We start from the raw sequence: 20,317 nt of genomic DNA, 5'->3' as shown, positions 1-20,317 counted from the left end.
AATCCTGGTTCAATATTTATCGTTAAGTGCACCAAACGACCTTTCGTTACTTCTACTGCTCATGACAGGTGCCTGAATGCCTAGGCCGGAAAAAGCAGGCAAAAAAACATAACTTAGTTAATTATTCCGCCGTTTTTTTCCAAACACAATAACAATTGCTGTTCAAATCCTATCCTAGAGTCCTTCCCTTTACTCACGCCAAAACGAGCTGTAGCATTTGCAATTTATGTAAATTAAACAAGCTTAAGTCCCCAGAGTAGTACACAAGGCATTTGTTTGGGAATATGCAAAGTACAGTTTGTAATCGTATGCTTCTTTAACTTCAGAAAACGTCAGTTTGGCGTTCAGTCTGCTTCTAATGTTTTTTAAAAAAAATAGTTTGATGGGACCGAAGGATGTCTGCTACTGACATCATAAAAAGGGAGGGCAATGGATGTGTTAAGAGGGCTGGCCTCAGACTGTTTTGAGCTAGAAACGCTTTATAGTTCAGAAAAAGTTACTAGAATAGCAGTAACGGTGAGAGTACAGCTTGATGGGCAAGAAGGGAGGGGCGAATGCCAGCAGGAAGGGAGGGGGTGACAAAAGTGAGCATTTTACGGCCGCTTTGATCTTCTCAGTGGCTGCACGGCTCACTGAACATAAACGCGGACGCGAAATTGCTCCCAAAGCCTGATGGCGGACAAATGGTGCGCGCGCCAGACGCACATGCACGGTGTCCGATCTGCAAACTATGGGAGCATTTTTGAAAGTCCTACTATACTCTCGCAGAACGCATGCGCGTTGGTTCTACGAGACCTAAAAAGGGAACAAAGGCTGCAGACTCTGGGACGGTGATTCTTCAGGTGCGACCACCACTTCGAGAGGTAAGTTGGGAACTTGGAGAAACGGTAGGTCCCCAAAGGAAGGCACAGCGGGCCGCAGGGCGCCAGGTGCAGGGGTGTCTTTGAGCATCGGGAAATCTTACCCTCGGCTGGTCGCAGTTGGAGGGGTCCCTGGTTCTGAGGCTGCAGGCGTAGTCTGGCTCATCGAGGAGGATCTTTGGGCACTGGACGTCCGGTCCCAGTCGCCGGGAAGTCCTGGTGGTCTTGGATCACTCCGGCACGGCTGGGCTCGGCGGGTGCAGAGTGGGTTGGTCTGGTGCTTCCTGGCTGGCACCAGGGGTATGGTTGTTGAAGCAGAGCCTCTGCTTATGGGAGTCCCAGTCTTCAAGAGGGTCAAGGCAGGCAGGTCCTCCAGGGGTCCCAAGGCTGTCCGCAGGAGTCGCCGGATTTAAGCAGGAGCAGGTTCCAGGATCGACAGGCCGGTAGGGCTGGGGCCAAGTCAGTGGGTGTTATCCTGTTAGCAGCTGCACGGCAGGACTTCTTGATCTTGTCTTCTTGGGATCTGAAGGAAGGTTCAGGGAGCCCCTAAATACTGAATTACGGGGTGTTACAGGTAGGGCAAGGGCAGGGACCAATAGGTCCCTGTCCTGGGGTGGGTACACCCCCTAGTGTGCTTCTCTCCGGTGGGAGCGGGGCAGGTGCCTAGCTGTGAATGGGCAGGGCTCCCCATCCTCAAGATGGCCGGAGCCCGGGGTTGTGCTTCACCTTGCCTCTCCCACCTGAGGGGTGGGGTTGGCACAGGCTGGCAAACCCCCCTTCCTGACAGTGTTCCCGCCTGTCTTCCTGCCAGAGTGGGGGTGAGAACCGGTGGGGGCCAGTTGCTGGGTACAGCAAATGGTCTGGAGAAGCTCACTGAGGCGGCAGGCCTTTGAAGCATCCCCCTGGCCATCCTGCGGGAGGAGACCTAGCACCTCGCCCAGGATGTGCATTGTTGCAGGCCCAGGAGAGCGGGGGGTGGGGCTCTTCACCCAGGGGTACAGCAACATGCCTGCTGGGTGGCAGACTAGGCAGCCTCCCAGTCCAGACGTGGATTGGGGGTTAGGTTTCAAGGGGCATCTCTAAGATGCCCTCTGGTGCATTTTTCATTAAATCTCACACTGGCATCAGTGTGGGTTTAATGTGCTGAGAAGTTTGATACCAAACTTCTCAGTCTTTAGTGAGGTCATCATGGTGCTGTGGAGTTCGAAATGTCGACCTCCCAGCACCATACACTCTTAATCGCAGCACTGCACTTAGTGCCCAGGAATGGCCCAGGGTACTGTAGGGGCACAGGGCTCATGCACCTGTGCCCACACCACTGGCATAGGGCACCCAGCTAGCGGAGTGACCGAGATATGCCAGGGCAGTGGATCTTGTGGACATGGCACACAGGGATGTGTGCCATGTCGACTAGGTTTGGTTCTGTACTTAGACACTCAGCCTGCAAAGGCATTGTGTGGATGTCAGGGTACAGGGCCCCTAAGGGTGGCACAATAAGTGCTGCAGCCCTTAGGGGTCTTCTCTGGGGTCTTCTCTGGTCACCATGGGCACCATTTACTAGGGGCTGACAGGTGGCCAGATATGCCAATTGGGTTTTAGTTTCACCACAGTTTTAGGGAAGGAACACAGGCCCTGGGTACCTGGTTGGCAGGAGCCCAGGGCACGCTCAGTCAAAGCACATCAGCAGTTCAGCAAATGTGGGGGCATACTAATGCAAGAAAGATGGCACTTTCTCACAGCACCTTCTTACACGCATCATAGAAACTAAAATGTAGTTGAGATCACGGGATCAAACTTCCAAATCAGTGAAACTTATCAGGTTTGGTGTGAGTTTTTGTGCTGGAGCCATTAGCACCATGCTAGAGGGCAGGTCTGATATCAGGTGAAGGTAGAGTGGCGTTGTCAATGCTTGGTAAGAAGACAGGACTGACAGGCTGCCACCTCTGATCCTTGGGGAACCAAAGCACACCAGAGGGATCTAATGGGTACCGGAGGTGGCAGCTACAGCCTCCTTCCGAAGCAGCAAGTCTGTGAATGTATGCTGAGGGAGGACATGGTCAAGTAGAAGAGCTTTGTGGAATTCACACCGTAAGGGGCTACGAGGCCTAGACGTACCTGGGTCGTCGCATGACTGAGTGATGGGAGCGGCAGCCCAATGGAAAATGGATTTGATTTCTTGCGTTTCTCTGCTCTACTTCAACTTTTGGATCTCGATGGGGAGCGATCTCTGGCTTGGTTCTGGGAGTGGGAAGGCAAATGAGCCCTTGACTGGGACCATTCCTACGACCTCTTCCCGCATTACAGTTCATTTTAGCACAGCAGGAGCATTACTGTTGTGTGTGGAGCAGAGGCACCAGAGGCAGATTTTGAGTTTTTCACATACATCTTTCTTTGACTATCACAAATTTTAAACCTGTTTGGGATCCCACACCTGCTCAGTTATTTTGCTGGAAAAAATCTTCCTAATGGAAAGTTATGCTCACTTAGGATCCATTTGAAGACGCGGAAAGAAAGGAACTAACCGGGGGCTGGCCGAGGAGCTACGCGGTGAGGAGCGGTGACGAGAGAACACTGCCGGCGCGGCTGGAGGCTTGGGAGAGGAGCGGGAGCCGGGAGCGGAAGAGGAGGAAGAACGAGGACAGGAAGCGGAGAGAGCCAGCGGGTGAGAGGCACAACGGGAGGATAAAAGGAAAGAACTATACTGAAGAAAACTAACACGGGAGCATTCAAAGCGGCGCGCCTGACCTTACAATGGCGGCCGCTGGAGACATCGAACCCCTCCTACACAGAAGGAAGTAAACAACCTGAAAGCAAGAAACCGAAAAAGGACAAAGAAGCACCAAAGAACAGAGGGAAAGCAACCTGCAACAGACAGAATTTGAGACTAGAAAGAGAAAAGGGACTAAATAAATAAGCAGAAAGTGAAAAAGCCCCCTGACTATAACAAATACCAAAACGGCGGACATCTTGGAATATCTAGTTTCTTGACCACTACACCTCAATAAAGACTAGATATAATCAGTGCTACCAGAAACTGCAACATACAAGGCTCAAGAAATTGATTGGAAGTGGAAGTATCACCATTGACATATTGTAATAACTAAAGTTAATTATATTGACATATCGAAATAATGAATTGGAAGTGAAAGTACCATCATTGACATATTGAAATAACTAAAGTTAATTATATTGACATATTGAAATAACCAAAGTCAATATACAGTGTGGAGTGAGTCCCAGCAGTGAACTACACAACCCAAAATAGTCAAAGGGTTGCTGGAGACCCACAACGTGAAGGAGAAGCGGAAATGGAGGGTAGATACCGAGGGTCGCCCGGGTCTCATGCAAAAAATATAGAATATCCCTCCACTCTATCTAAAAATGCAGCCAAAAAATTCAAACATGCTACACTGAGAAAAAATCCGGACACTTTGTTCGTGGACCCATATTTTGATAGAGTTAAAGGTATCATGATGAATGACCTGATATTCTACACCGACAAAACAGCTAAATGGCGTAATATCATTACAAAAAGTCTGTTCATAAATACGGTAAAAAATATACCACATGGCACAAAAATAACGACCTCAATAACTAAAAGAGGTAATACAGAAGTATGTGTTACTTTATACAAAACGGGAATAGTGCTGATACAAGGAACTAACAAAGAACTCGAGAAATTTGAGATAACTTTCCAAGCATTAAAGGAATCCATAGTAGGACCAAATCACCAGCAAAATACAGTTAGACCAAATCACCAACAAAACTTGACCCCACCTGAGACCACACCCGACAACAACTACCCTGTCACTAGAGATGCCAATTTAACCGACAATCAAACACCTAACTCCGGAGATCTACCTGTAATTGTGATGACAATACCGGAGAATGAGAATGAAAGGATAGCGGTAGATAATATCACTGAAAACGAAGAGATGAACCCGACAGTACTAGAAGAACCTCTGCCAACATCACACGTGGCCGCTCCATCGGAAGAGGACAACTCAGATCAGAGCGAGCCCCCCTATGAGGAGAATTACGAAAGGAACATAGAAGAGACTATACACCTTCCCCTACATCCTTCGAATACGAGACTAGAGGCCCACGGATCCTCACCCACAAAAACACCCCCCAAACTTAACAATATAGGAAATAATGATGTCACCCTTAATAGAATCCGGAATCACAACCAAATTAAGGATACAACGATAAGTTATGTGGCATTGAAAACAGACCACTCACGGAGGAGAGCTAAATACAGAACGCAAACTGCCAGATCTATCTCACTTAAGAAACTACCCCGAACACAGAAAGAAATGAAGGAGCTAAGGAAACTAATAAGCAACATGGCACAAGACTCGATAAAAGTCTCACAGACAATTGAGAAAATCTGGGAGATGACGATAAACACGAACTCCAAGATCACACACATCCAGAATATAATACTCCGACCCAACCGACCAAACAGGACCAAATCCATTCCAAACGAAGAAGCTCATGCCCTACTTCAATCGTACGAACAACAGGCCTCGAAAAAGGGAGAGATTATCGAAGTTGTACCTATTGACCCCAATAGAACGGCCCGAACGAATGATAGGAAAGCAATCCACCACAACCTACAACCTATCCAGATAAATACAACCGAAATTGAAAACGGAAACAACGTCAACTCACAGAAAACATTGAATTGCCTACTACTTAACTGTCGTTCGGCAAATAAACATGCATCAGACATAGCCGCCCTAATCCTCAACAAAGAAATCGACCTGGCCATCCTCACGGAAACATGGCTCAATGAATCATCTTCCCCAACCATGGATCTTCTAGTACCACCACAATATAACATTGTCAGGTTAGACAGACCAAGGAAAGTGGGAGGAGGTATAGCGTGCATTCACCGCTCAGAGATAGAGGTTAACCAATTCCAATCCGATCCTATAGAATCTTGTGAATACCTTGGCCTTAACATAAGATCGCCAAATAATCAAAACTACAACCTACATGCGTTCTACCACCCACCTGGAGATAATGCGAAGTTCACAGAGCATCTCATGGAGATCATAACTGCTAATTCTAACCCAGACGCCAACAACATATTCCTAGGTGACTTTAACCTCCACTGGGACGACGGCAATGACAAAATGGTTAAATCGATCAAAGACTTCCTCAAGGAGCTAAACCTCACTCAAATATGCACCCAGCCCACTCACTCACAAGGAGCGACTTTAGATTGGATAATTTCTAGAAACAAAGAAATCTCAATTACCGCTATAGACCCGTGTGACTGGTCTGATCATCACGCTATAACTTTCATGATACCTACAATGAAAAAGGGCAGGAACATGCAACCGCGCAAGGTCAAAAAACTGATACGAGATACAAAAGAAGCTAATATTGAAATATTGGTTGAAAGATGTGAGAAAGACCTCAAGCCTCCTAACAACTGGCAGAATGTAAATGAGCTGACTGATCACTACATAACCTCAATCGGTAATATAGTCAATGACACCCTGCCTCAAAAACTGAAAAGAGTCTCGGAAAAACCCCAAAATCCTTGGTTTAATGAGGCTTTGAACGAGGACAGGCGAAAACTGAGAATGGCTGAAAGGAAATGGAGACAACATCCCTCCTCCCCCGAACTGAAAGACCTCAGAAAAACAAGGAAACAATATAACTTAAAGATAACCAACGCCAAAAAAGAATTTATAAGGGCTGAACTGGACAACGCCACAAACAGACCTCGAAAACTCTTCGAGATCCTAAAACAACAGTCAAATAAACTAACTAAAACGGCCCAAGAGAACCCAAAAAATCCCATAAGCTGTGAGAAATTCTCCTAATTTTTCACGGACAAAACTAAACTGCTAGAAGCTGAGCTCACAAAATCAGCGGCTAACCTCACGACCCTTCCCCCTTCTAAAAAGGAGGCGAATGCGACAACGATGGATCCTCTCACAAAAAATAAGGCAAGCTGGGACACATTTGAACTATACAACCAGGAAAAGATCTCCAGAACGCTAGCGAAACTTAAACGAAACAACCACTACCAAGACCCGCTACCGGCAAAATGTGTAAGAGAAATCAGCCACACTCTAGTTCCAATCTGGACTGAGATAATAAATGCCTCACTAGCACAAGGGACCCTTCCTGACTGCCTAAAAACGGGGCAGGTAGCTCCCATTATCAAAAAACCGACAGCTGATGCGACAGACCCGAATAACTATCGACCAGTGACCAACATCCCTCTACTGGCCAAACTTATTGAGAAATGCGTACAAGGCCAACTGAGTCAACATATCGCTAAGTTCTCACTACTAGATGACTGCCAATCAGGTTTCAGAACAGGACACAGCACTGAAACTGCGATATTACATATTGTTGATGACGCTTTACAAGCCCTTGACCAAAATCATGCGTGCCTACTGATTCTACTGGACTTGTCATCGGCATTTGACACGGTAAATCACGCGATACTGATGACCAGACTACAAGACAGGATGGGTTTATCTGGTAATGTACTGTAGTGGTTTAACTCCTTCCCACAGAACAGGACTCAGCTATTCATGGTCAACAAAGCAGTCTCTTCTCCTTGCCCTAACACAATAGGGGTCCCTCAAGGCTCAACGCTATCCCCAGATCTATTCAACCTGTATGTAGAACCTCTCACAGAGATTCTTCGGAACTCACAGATATCCTACCACATGTACGCAGACGACACGCAAATATATATGAAAATTGCCTGCAGTGAAGACATTGACCTTATGAATGAAACTCTAAAGAGAGCATTGCAGTGGCTAACAGCCAATCACCTGAAACTGAATGCCAATAAAACTGAATTCTTGTTAATATCACCGACAAGGAGTTACACAGAGGCAAAGGAATGGGCGAAATTGGTGACTGCGCTTAACTGCACCCCGACCCTAGTTAATTCAGCCAAATCGCTAGGAATTACACTAGACAAGAACCTAGACATGAAAGAACACATCAACTCGATGGCCAAGGGCGCCCGCTTCCACTTGAACTATCTAAGGAAACTGAAGCCATTTATCTCTGAAGCAGACCTAAAACTTGCTATCCAATTGCTTGTTATCTCGAGGATCGAATATGGCTGCACCACATTAGCTGGCCTACCGAAAACATCCACTGCACCTCTAAAAGCCTGTCTCAACGCAGCGGCAAGACTCATCACAGGAACAAGGAAATTCGACCACATATCTCCTCACCTGAAGGCACTAAACTGGTTACCTTACGATGCGAGAATTAAAATGAAGATGGCCTGCATCACACATAAAGCGGTCCACTACAACATGCCGAGATATCTAGCCAAGAAAATTAAGATATCGGGAGGTAACAGATCAACAAGAAGCTCTAAAGAGCTGCTATTGCGGCCGGCCTTCTTCCAGAAAAAAAAGACCTATGACCGAGCTTTTTCAGGAGCCGCCCCCAGAGTCTGGAATTCACTCCCTCCTTACATCAGGAGGATTCAAAATATCGCAGCATTTAAAAGGGAACTGAAAAACCACATGATGAGTAAATACCCTACATAGACTAGTGATATGAACATTTCTGCCAAAGAGGACTGGAGTCACCTTGAACTATTGGAAGACTAATAAGACAAACGACTGAAGCCACTCAAGCCTCAGCTTTACAATCTATTGCTACCTCACTATTAGGTGATATCTGCACTATGTCTTGCACATGAAGATATTACCCATACCTTAACCTGTTAATATTTATGATCGATGCATCTAGCTATACCCATACTACCCTAATGGCTAATTACGCTGATATTGACCTGTTAATAATATACAATCCCACCTCATAGAACTTGACTGTATGACTATGACACTACCTAAAACATTTGCACCCCCTAACGCTAACTACTCAGGCGTTAGGAATATATCTTACCTAACCACCGTAGATATAACACTACCTCCCACCTCAGATTTGATTTTGCTGCTATAACGGCTACTATAATGTCAACTGTTTAATCTTCTATGTCTTTATGTAATCCCCTTTCTGATCTCCCTAGATAGCATACTGCCTCTACCTCTATATATGTTTTGCTGCTATAAATGTTACTATAATGTCAATCTGCTATCCATATGTTAAGCGCTCTGATACCCACGGGTCTTGTCCGCGCTATATAAAACACTATAAATAAATAAATAAATAAACGTCAGCGCAAAGGTGGTGGTTTTATAGTGGCCCACTGTCACATCAGGAACAGACTTACTCAATTTGCAATTAAAAGTTTCTGAATCCATTCTGGCACCTGGGGGTTGTCACAAGTGAGAAATCTGCAGTGAGGAGTGTCTATAAAAACGGCCCATGATTATAGACTTTCAACCATATCATCGAAAGGCTATCTCACTCTTGGGGTAAAGGGAGACATTTTATCAGCCAACTTGTCAGCAGAGTTCAATTATATTCAGCTGAAAGGAAAGTCTTGATTCTTTGATGCCAGGACCCCGACTGGAGTTCTGCCCATTCACTATGGCATTTCTAAAGGCTGAAAAAGTAAATGGTTGCTATATATCACTTTAAAAATACATTAAATGACATCCCGATACAAGGTCCCAAACGAGATATGCAGGAGTTAGTGTAAGTGCAATGAAGGTTATGTTGAACTATCCTATTTGTGAAAACAGAAATAAACGCGTAAAAATAAATAAGCTTAAGGGGGTGTTTAGGCAATTTTTTGGGGGCCAACTTGTCAGATAAGAAGCCCCAAAAAGCGGGTCTTTTAGTTTAGCTGATGTCCTCTATTTAAAACTTGTGGGATGATTTACTTATAAAGGTCAGTAAAATATGTGGTACCTGTTTCATTAAGTCAGAAGATCCTATTATCTTTGGCCTGAATTGTAATACTGAAACCTCAGCTCAAAATCAGTCGCCCTTTCCTCACTAGGGAATTGTTTTTGACTTTAAAAACACTCTTCATTAGAGTAAACTGCCTTTTGTCATGCTTCCAATTATGTTTTAGATATTTTTTATACGTAATAAATTGATTTACTTTGACAGTATTTATAATTAGTTTGTTCCCATGTAAATGCCTAATAAAAGAAGTCACCACAGGTTGTTACTAATGTGAAACCTTGAATGCATGTCCCTTTTATGGAGGGAAAATGTTATCACTGGTCAAAAATAAAAATCTGTTTTAGCAGGTGCTGATCAAGTTTATAACACTTCAACCCAACATTACGTTGGGTTGAAGTGTTCTAAACGACATTAATGGCACTACAGTGCTATAAATTTATATGGAGAGGGGACTGCTTATCTAGTTAGTGGTTATATACAAGATACACGATCCACAAAGATATATCAAGTGTTTCTTGATTAAACAATCCATTAATGTAAAATGGTCAACGTAGTCCTATCAGAAAACTACCATTTAAAGACCAAATGGGATTGCTTTGGTAATAACGTAACAGGCTGACTATACGAGGCTCTTCCATCGATCCATAACTGAAAACAATCAAAGCAATGAAAAGTCCGTTGTGTAGATTTAACCTTTCCACTGTGAATCAAAAAACACTTACATCTGTCGTTTAATGTAGTCTTTTAGAAGCTCTTGATCCACACTGTATAGTTCAGAGCTGCTCACATTGTCGTAATAATATGTGATATTACTAGCATATTTTCCACTGCGTGATCCATCCGAACTGTCAAATTTTCGATATGCATACTGGTAGTCAAAGTGTGCTGTAAATAAAAAAAAAACATTATGAACTACTTGGATGGTCTATGCCAATCGATAAGAGTACCCAAATGAAATGTATCCATAGTACTGCATTTGGTTAACTCGAGAATTAATCCCATAGAGCAATGGCTTCCATACTAATGAAGGAAAAATTACTCACTTGTAATCTTAGTTTTGTACTGTAATTTTGTAATTATTTTTGCTGAAATCAAATATTAGAACATGCCACACATGGTACATGGACCCCATACAAACTGAAAAGCACAAAACGTGCCATCAGTTACACAGAAAACATCACAGCCGATCCATATTAGGCTTGAACTCCACACATGCCTTGTAGCCCTTGATGTTGTGGCCTCTCAGCAGGCAAGGGTTGCACAACTGGAGGATGTAACTCTGAGCAAACTTGTGGTGGCACTCCAGGCAGAACCTAAAGAGCAGGTTATCCTTCTCAGCCAAGCGCAGGGTGCCCCTTAGCTACACATTCTCCAACCTACGCCTGTCGTCTGCCCAGGTGCACCACCTTCTCCAGTGTTTCTTGGTGGATCCCTAGGTGAATATCCTCATTCAGCTACAATGGTGTTTTGAGTGAAACGGGAGAAAATAATCTCAAGATTGCAACCACGAACAGGGACTTCTGGGGTAGGCACATGACGTCAAGAAAAAAATGGAGCAGGCACCAAATGCTGGCAACAGTTGACGCCCAACAAGAAAAACAAAATAATCAAGAGAAAAAAACTACAAACTGAGTGTTCTGGACCCAACCATTAGATTGCAGAATAATGCACAGCATGCGAATCCAGAAAGATTCACACTGCAAAAACTACCTTCCGCAATAACAGATGAAAAATATGCAAAATTCCGAACAGAAACTTGCCTATTAATTTAGGCACTGAAATGCCAGTGTCTGGAGACCAACAGTTCTTCAAAGTAAGTCATACTTATATCCCCAAAAAAATAGTCATAATACCAGATTTAAATCTGGGAGGAGGGAGCAGAGGCAGTTGGAGATCTTTGAAAGTGATGTGGCTGGAGTTCATTTTTTTCAAAACTTGCCAAACTCACTTCCTCTCACTGTTACTCACACAAATATACTCCTACTCACTGCTTCTTAATCTAACTTACTAAAACACTCACTGAAACTGGGCCCTGGTGCAAATACATCTACTGCACCATTGACCGGCTCCCTCACAACCTCCAATCAATCACTCGTTCTAACACTCCTTCACTCACTCCCTCCCTCGTTCTCACTCATTCACACACACACTCTAACTCAGATTCTCACTCACTTTCACTCACTGGTACTTTCATTCAATCCTATTCACTCCTACAAACACATGCACAAAGAACTAACTTTTTGGCTAACCTTGCTTACTTAGCTGGCAAGCCGGGAAACCCAATGCTTGCAGCGGGGAAGGAATCTGGTGCTTGGCACTGGCATCAGCAAGCCATGATTCCCATCAAGGAGACAGATGGAGAACCAAGGGCAGGCTTGAAATGGGGAAGACCCACCTTAATCCCTCCCCCAGCTTCTTGATAACACTGAAACACCTGTAAGAAAGTCCCCCTTTTTGCATGGTTACCCCCTAATGTTTTACCAGATACCAGCTTGGCTCAGTGTGCTCTGGATTCCCGACAATCATGTTTCCAGGGTCTGTGTTCATTCCCAAAACTGTACCTTAGTTTCAACAATTGTCATATCTCTGGGCCACATACACGTCCCTTGTAAAAGGTACCCCTGGTACCAAGGGCCTTGTGACCAGAGAGGACCTCTAATGGCTGCATCTGGTATTATGCCACCCTCAGAGACCACTCACCTCAACACCCATTGTAGGACGCTGGCTCTGTATAAACTATAATAAAAGTGAGGTATACTGTGCACAGAGTCCAGTAGTACCCCTAAGGTAGGCAGAGATGTATTTATTTATTTATATTAATACAGGATTTATAATGCGCATTGCTGCCACAGCAACGAGACGTCCCAGCGCGACCAGAGAGGAGCGGGCAGATACAACAAGTGTCCTTTGTTAGATGGTAGGGAACAACCATGTCTTTACAGACTTCCGAAACGTCAAAAGATTGGCTATGACTCGGATGTTCATTGGGAGGGAGTTCCAAAGTTTGGCTGCCAAAAGGCCAAACGAGCAGCCCCCCGCCCTAGCTTTTCTTACTCGAAGGACACAGACCAGCCCGCAGTTGGCGGATCTCAGAGCATGCCCGGGCAAATAGGGCTTCAATAAACCAGAGAGCCCGATAGGGGCTTGGTGCCTCAGGATTTTGTGCGCGATGCACAGCACCTTAAAGTGAATGCGGGCTTCAATGGGCAGCCAGTGCAACTTGGAGCACATGAGCCACCGACTGCGATCTAGCAAGCGCTACTAGCATGCATGCTGCCGCATTCTGGACCCTCTGGAGGCGTTTAATACTTGCTCTATTGGTGCCCAAATACAAACCTTAAGATAAAGTTAGATAGCACCTTACTCTCTATTTGGGGTAGTGTGGGCGAGCAGTAAGGCTCTCTTAGAGGGTAGTGTTAAGTCTTTGTTGTACACACTCAATCAGCAAATGTGTCCCACATTCAAAAGACTAAACTCAGACCAATTTTATTTTTATAAAAATATTCTTTAAATTATTTTATTTCCTAGAAACAAGCAAGCCTGGAACAGGTAAGTGGTTTATACTTAGCAGTAATAATACAGTTCGAATTGCAGTAATACAGTTTGAATTGTGGTTGTACGTATACTTTGGTTTGATTACAGTAGAAATACTAGTAATGCAATGCTTTGAAATATTGTACTTATACTTTGGATTTGGATTGGCTTTTCAATAGGATGTCAAGTAGATTACTTCACAGATTAATTTCAGATTGCTTTTCTTACACTGAGTAATATACATGGATACTACACTGGGACATTTCCTGTAATCAGGTAAGTAAAAAAGCTCGTTATTTGGTTACAGTTTTAAAGACTTTTATAGATTTTCCAAAGCCACACTTCGAAACTTTTTCACACAAACACAGACAATGTTATCCTGTGGGCGGAAATATTGTTATCGGTTAACAGCCAAGTACTTTGTTGTGGGAGTGGGTTTCTATGATTAGACTCAGGGGTCCCCCAGGGTTAAGGATGCCATCTTGTTACACCCTCGGCGGCTGGGTGCAGAGTGTTGAGGCCCAATGCAATCCAATGTGGGATAGGGGGCCTCTGGTTGATGGCTACTTACTAGGCCACAAGGTTGTGGGAGCAAAGCTCCTGGACCTAGGCTCAGGGCAAAAGGGGGTTCAAGATAGCACCAAAGGTACACCCTCAGCAGTACTAGGGTGGCCATGTGCAGGTTTGCCGTCAGGTGCCCTGTTGCGTTCAAAGGGGAGTCTCTGGTTTGCAAACACTGCAGGCCCTGGGACGAAGGTTTTCTGGGTGCGACCACCACTTGAAGTTAGGATGCTGGGGGTTGGTTAGACACAGTCTGTTGGAGTATCCAAGGATGTGGGGTGTCTGGTGCAGGGGTGTCTTTTAAGGTCGGATCTTCTTACCAGCACATGGTCACAGATGAGGGGACCTTCCAGATTGAGGCTGCAGGCATCTGCTGGAGGCTTGAGGCAGGTCAGGGAACACTAGGTATCTGGTCTGGCTCGCCGGGTAGGCCTCCTCGTGGTGTCGTGCCACTCGAACTCGGGCTGTGGGTGATGGGTGCAGACTTACGGATTTCGCCGGAGCGGGAGGCGGTTGGTGAAAAAAATCCACCCACCTCTGCCAGCTATAGTTTATGCAATTATTTGCACCTTACATTCAATGCCTGGTTTTGAAGGTGCTATCCCCTGCGTCCATTAGAAGAGCACCGGGCCCATCAGGAAGAGAGACCATGCCCTACAGAATGGACATATCTACAGTCACCTTGACCCTCCAGCATCCACCTCTCCTCGTAGTGTTGGTTTTGCTCAAATTAGAAGTTTCCATTTCAAAGTGACTCATTATCCCTCCCTGAAACCAGCAATAAACTAGGACAAATAATCCACCTTAATGCTTTTTTTCTGGAGTCCGCTTTGCATGTACTTTCTACAGCTCCAGGACCATTAGGCTACAGAAGGCAATAAATCTGGGTCGGCAATCCATTCCACAAGAGACAGTGACCATTGAATGTATTGAAATTGGACCGGAAGATATCGAAGGCAGTTTGTGTGAGACTGACTCTTAGATAGGGTTATGGAGGAAACACCATGTTTGCCCAACATTTAACAGCAAGGTCCCATGGTGAGAGCAACATAGGGTCCACAAGAAATCGAACTGTTGGGCTGTCCAGGTCTTCAAAAACAATGACCATTAGGTACAGAAAAAAACATTTAGCTTTCCTTGCACCATTGAGATAGACATGAGAAACGTTGAGGAAGCTCTTTTGTTAGGCGAAAAAGGAGGCCCCTCCAGTATATAAGGCCAAGGTGAGCAGAGTGTCAAAGCACTTATCAGAGGACTCTGACTTCAGAGATGATCCATCTCCAGGGAACTAACTCAGTGAAGCACACACCCTGAGCAGACTGCACTCTAGGGTCCCACTATCCTCTCCAGCTGAGTATCGTCCCTTCAGTAGTGGTTTTAACGTGTTAACAGGCGAATGTAGACTACATAATGTCAAGAAAAATGTATTATTCGCTGTGAGAAAGTGCCCTCTTTCTTGCATGGTGTGCCCCCACTTTATGCTGAATTAGGAATATGCTACTTACCAGTATGCATCTGTTCTTGGCATAGAGGGCTGCAGAGTGGTACATTTATGAATAGATCGCCATCTGGTGTTGGGCTCGGATGATTGCACTTTGTTTTTCTTCTGGAGAAGTCTTTGTCGTCATAGGTGACTCCTCCTCTCGGTGTTAGTGCGCATGGGCATCGGCTCCATCCTTAGATTGTTTTGCCATAGTAGGGTTAGATGGAGTAGTGTAGTGCAGTACATAAAGATATGCCCATGTAAATGTATCTAAATAAGATAATGTTGGGACAGACACAGGTTTCCGGGGAGGCAGGGAGGGCATGTACCACTCTGCAGCCCTCTATGCCAAGAACAGATGCATACTGGTAAGTAGCATATTCCGTTCGAGGCATATGGGCTGCAGATGGTACATTTATGAATAGATTGTACAGCAGTTACCTCCCTAGCGGTGGTCACCAGTGTCTGTCGCAACTGTCTGAAATAGAGTTTTTAATACAGCTTGGCCCACTCTGGCTTGTTGTGCAGCCTGTACATCAACACAGTAGTGCTTTGTGAATGTATGTGGTGTAGACCAAGTTGCTGCTCTACATATGTCATCTAGGGGAATGTTCCCTAAGAATGCCATAGATGCTCCTAGTTTTCTTGTGGAATGAGCTCTAGGAGGAACAGTTAATGTTCTCTTTGCTTTAATGTAACATATTTGTATACATCTTACAATCCATCTTGCGATGCCTGCTTTAGAGATAGGATTGCCCTTATGTGTTGGGGAAAATGCTACAAATAGTTGTTTAGTTTTCCTGAAGTCTTGTGTTCTTTCTATGTAGTATGAAATGGCTCTTTTAACATCTAGTGTATGTAGAGCCCTTTCTGCCACCGTCTGTGGCTTTGGAAAGAAGACTGGTAATTCCACTGGCTGATTGATGTGGAATGCTGAAATTACTTTAGGCAAGAACTTTGGGTTTGTTCTAAGAACCACTTTATTCTGGTGTATCTGTAGGAATGGTTCTTGTATTGTTAATGCCTGTAACGAATAGTTTTCTTACCTGTCGGTGTAGTTTTGCAGCTTGAAGATCTTTCTGGATTCACTATGCTGTGCATTATTCCGCGGTCTTGTGGTTGGGTCCGGATTCGTAGTCTTTTCTTTGTTTTTTTTTTTTTTTTTTCTTTCTCTTTGCCCAGGTGGGCGTCGGCATGCTTCCTGCGGAAGCTCCCACTCTTGGGCGCCATCTTCGGGTTCTTTTTTTCCGTGTTTCTTTCGTTTCCGAAGTAATGGCAATGTTCTTCTTAGTTTGTATTTACCGCTTTGTATTTTCAAAGTCTATTCTTAGTTAACCACCTCTTCTCTCTCCAGCCTCATCTTTCTGGCGGAGGTGGGTGGGTTCGCTAGTGAATCCAGAAAGATCTTCAAGCTGCAAAACTACACCGACAGGTAAGAAAACTATTCGTTTTGCAGCGTGAATCTTTCTGGATTCACTATGCTGTGCATAGATTTTGTAGCGGTTTCTCATCTCTGTGGCGGCTGGGTGGAAGATGAGCGTTGGGTGTTGAATATGTGCTGTAGCACCTTCTGTCCCACTTGAGCTTCCTTGTTCATTTGTATGTCCACACAGTAGTGCTTCGTGAACGTGTGCACCGAAGCCCATGTTGCCGCCAGGCATATGTCCTCTATGGGTGTGTTAGCCAGGAAGGCTATTGTAGCGCCCTTCTTCCTGGTGGAGTGGGCACGTGTCCCCTCAGCCAGTTCCTGTCCTGCCCGTTTGTGGCAGAGTTGGATTGTTTGTGCGATCCATCGTGCAATGGTCCTTTTGGTTACTGCTTTGCCCATGAAGCTGTTTGCGAAGGACACAAAAAACTGTTTCGTTTTCCTGTGCCCCTTTGTCCTTTCAATGTAGTGCATGACTGCCCTTCTGGCGTCCAGGGTGTGCAGAGCTCTCTCTGCGCTGGTTGTGGGTTTTTGGAAAAAACTCGGTATCTGTATAGACTGGTTCATGTGAAAATTGGATACCACCTTCGGCATGAAGTGTGGGTCAGTCCTCATCACAACTCTATCGTTGTGTATTTGTATGTATGGTTCTTGTAGCGTCAGCGCTTGAAGCTCGCTTACTCTGCGTAAGGACGTTATCGCAACCAGGAAGGCTGTTTTCATAGTTAGCATCTTTAGGGAGGCCTTGTGAAGTGGTTCAAAGGGCTCTTTCATGAGTTCCGTTAGGACTGTGTTCAAGTTCCATGCAGGTGGCGGCACCCGCTTGGGTGGTGCGATCCTTTTCGCTCCTTCTAGGAATCTCTTCACCACCTGTGATGTGAAGAAGCTCCTGCACGTTTCTCCCCTTGTGTAGGCTACTATCGCTGCCAAGTGAACTCTTAACGAGGATGAGCTAAGGTTCTTCTCCAGTAAGTGCGTCAGGTACCTTAGCACTGTGGAGTCCCTCTTCATCTTATTGTGGAGTCTTTCCTGTCTGCACCATATTGTGAATCTTTTCCATTTCGCAACGTAGCACTTTCGAGTGCTGGGCCTTCGTGCCTCCCGAAGTACCCTCAGGGTGCTTTCTGGTAGTCTCAAATGTGCGAACTCTATGTCCTCAGGAGCCACGCTACTAGGCTCATGCTCTCTGGCTCTGGATGCAGTACCTCTCCGTTCTGCATGGACAGTAGATCTTTCCTCCTGCTGAATCTGTGGGGTGCACACTGTGTCATCTCCATGATCTGCGAGTACCAGGTCTGCCTCGCCCACTGCGGTGCGACCAGTATCAGTGTCATGTTGCTCGCTCTGCACTTGCTCAGTACTCTGTGCATCAGTGGTATCGGGGGAAAGGCGTAGGCAAATGTCCTTGACCAATCTATCCATAGGGCATTCCCCAGTGTCCCCTCCTCGGGCTGCCTGGATGCGAAGTTTTGGCATTTTGCATTCTGGCGTGTGGCAAACAGGTCCACCGATGGTGTCCCCCACCTGTCGAACAGGTATCTTGTCTCCTGAGCATTGAGCTCCCACTCGTGGGATGCCGATGTCTGCCTGCTGAGCCAATCGGCTTGTATGTTGTCCTTCCCTGGTAGGTGTATGGCTAGCAGGTCTATCTTGAGAGGGATGGCCCATCTCCATATCTCCTGCGCCAGCGTTGAAAGCGGTGCGGACTGTGTGCCCCCCTGCTTGTTGATGTAGAACATCGCAGTGGTGTTGTCTGTTTGTATCAATACCCTGTGCTTGTACAGTCTTGTTTGAAAGGCCTTCAGTGCAAGGAAGATTGTCTTCAATTCTAAGTAATTGATGTGCTTTGTGGCATCCGTCGGTGTCCACAGTCCCCTCACCTTGAGCTCCTCCATGTGAGCGCCCCATCCCTTCAGGGATGCGTCTGTGGTGATGGTCACTGTTGGCGTTGGGGGCGTTAGAGGCTTTCCCCTTGCTATGTTCTCCATGGTCCACCATGTCATCTCCTTCTGCACTGCGTGCGTTACAACCACTAGATCCTCCCAACTGCCTGTAGCTTGTGACCATTGCTCCTGTAGCCATTCTTGAATGGGTCTCATGTGGAGTCGTACATTCGGTACCAGGTGGATGCATGATGCCATCATCCCCATGATCTTGCTCGCCGTCCTCACTGTCCGAGCTTGTCCCTTCCGGTAGAGGCGAGTTTCCTTCACCAGCGCCCTCGCCCTCTTCTCGCTGGGGAACACCTTGCCCTGTAAGGTGTTGATCTGTGCTCCCAGGAAGATCTTCACTTGTTCCGGCTCCATTGATGATTTCTTCCAATGGATGGAGAACCCCAGGTTTATGAGCGTGCTGGTCACTGTATGTGCGTGCAGCTTGCATTTCTGGTATGAGTTTGCTTTCACCAGCCAGTCGTCCAGGTAAGGGTATACATGTATTCCCTGCCTTCTTAGGTGCGCTGCGACTGCTGCGAGGCACTTTGTGAAAACTCTTGGTGCCGATTTTAGACCGAAGGCCAGTGTCGTGAACTGGTAGTGGCTTTCTCCGACGGTGAACCTGAGCATGTGCTTGTGCTTCCTGTTCATTGGGATGTGCAGGTATGCGTCTTTGAGGTCTATAGTGACCATGAAGTCCCCGGTCTGCAACTGTGGGAGCACCTCTTGCAGGGAGGTCATTTTGAATTTTTGCGTTCTTATGAATTTGTTCACGAACCGTAAATCGAGAATGGGCCTCATTGTCTCGTCTACTTTTGGTACCAGGAAGTATGTTGAGTATACTCCTGTGTTTCTTTCCTTGAAGGGTACCCTTTCTATGGCCTGCTTCTGCAGGAGTTCTTTTGCTTCTTCCTGAAGGCACTGCAGCTGCTTGCTTGCTAGCGGCTTTCTTCTTGGTTTTCTGCTTGTTGGCCTCGCCTCCAACTCTATGCAGTATCCGAATTGGATAATGTTGAGGATCCATTTGTCTGATGTGATTCCTCTCCACTCCTGGAGGTGGAATCTTAATCTTCCTCCCACTGGTGTCCTGTGGTCGTAGGTGTCTAGTTTGTCTTGACCCATCTGTACGTGCTGCCCCCTGGGATCTTTTTTGTGGGTGGGCACACGGATTTTTTTGAAGTCACTTGGAGGTGGGCTGCTGGCCCCCTCTTCTATTTTGTCCCCGTCCATTTCTCCCTCGAAAGGACTGGCCTCTTTGTTGGTACTGCCAGGGCTGTTTCTGATGGCCCTGCTGACCCTGCGAGTCTGCCTGGTGCGTTTGCTGGAAAGCCTGGTGTGATGTACCTGGCTGGTTTCCGCCTCTTCCGCCGGGCCTCCGTGACGGGGTGCCCCTCTTGTTCCCTCTGAACTGCAATGCTCCCATGGATCTTGCTGTTTCGTTATCCTTCTTAAGTTGGCTGAGTTGCTCATCAACTGTTTGTCCGAAAAGCGTACTGCCGTTGAATGGTGTGTTCAGGATGCTGTGTTGCACCTCCGGTTTGAAACCGGATATCCTGAGCCAGGCGTGTCTCCTTTCCGTGACGCCCATCATCATGAGCCTGCTGGCGGTGTCTGCCCCATCCAGGGCCGTCTTAAGGCAAGAATTTGCAGCATTCTTCCCCTCTTCAATTAGCTTTTCGGCTTTCTGCTTGGCATCCTG

At 46.0% G+C, this 20,317-nt stretch overlaps 1 protein-coding gene across 2 annotated transcripts in view; it reads right to left on the bottom strand.

Annotated features, from left to right (window-relative positions):
• LARP1 (La ribonucleoprotein 1, translational regulator) overlaps window positions 1-20,317 on the bottom strand; it is a 915,090-nt gene that overhangs the window by 455,606 nt on the left and 439,167 nt on the right. For both annotated transcript variants that reach the window (XM_078653680.1, XM_078653681.1), the window contains exon 7: window positions 10,403-10,565. In XM_078653680.1, the coding sequence (XP_078509806.1) occupies window positions 10,403-10,565 (163 nt within the window). The remainder of the gene's footprint in view (window positions 1-10,402; window positions 10,566-20,317) is intronic.

This window comes from Lissotriton helveticus, chromosome 7 (assembly GCF_964261635.1).
Source record: "Lissotriton helveticus chromosome 7, aLisHel1.1, whole genome shotgun sequence".
Taxonomy (NCBI): Eukaryota; Metazoa; Chordata; class Amphibia; order Caudata; family Salamandridae; genus Lissotriton; species Lissotriton helveticus.
The sequence above is the reverse complement of the archived record's forward strand: the minus strand, read 5'-3'. Positions and strand labels throughout refer to the sequence as shown.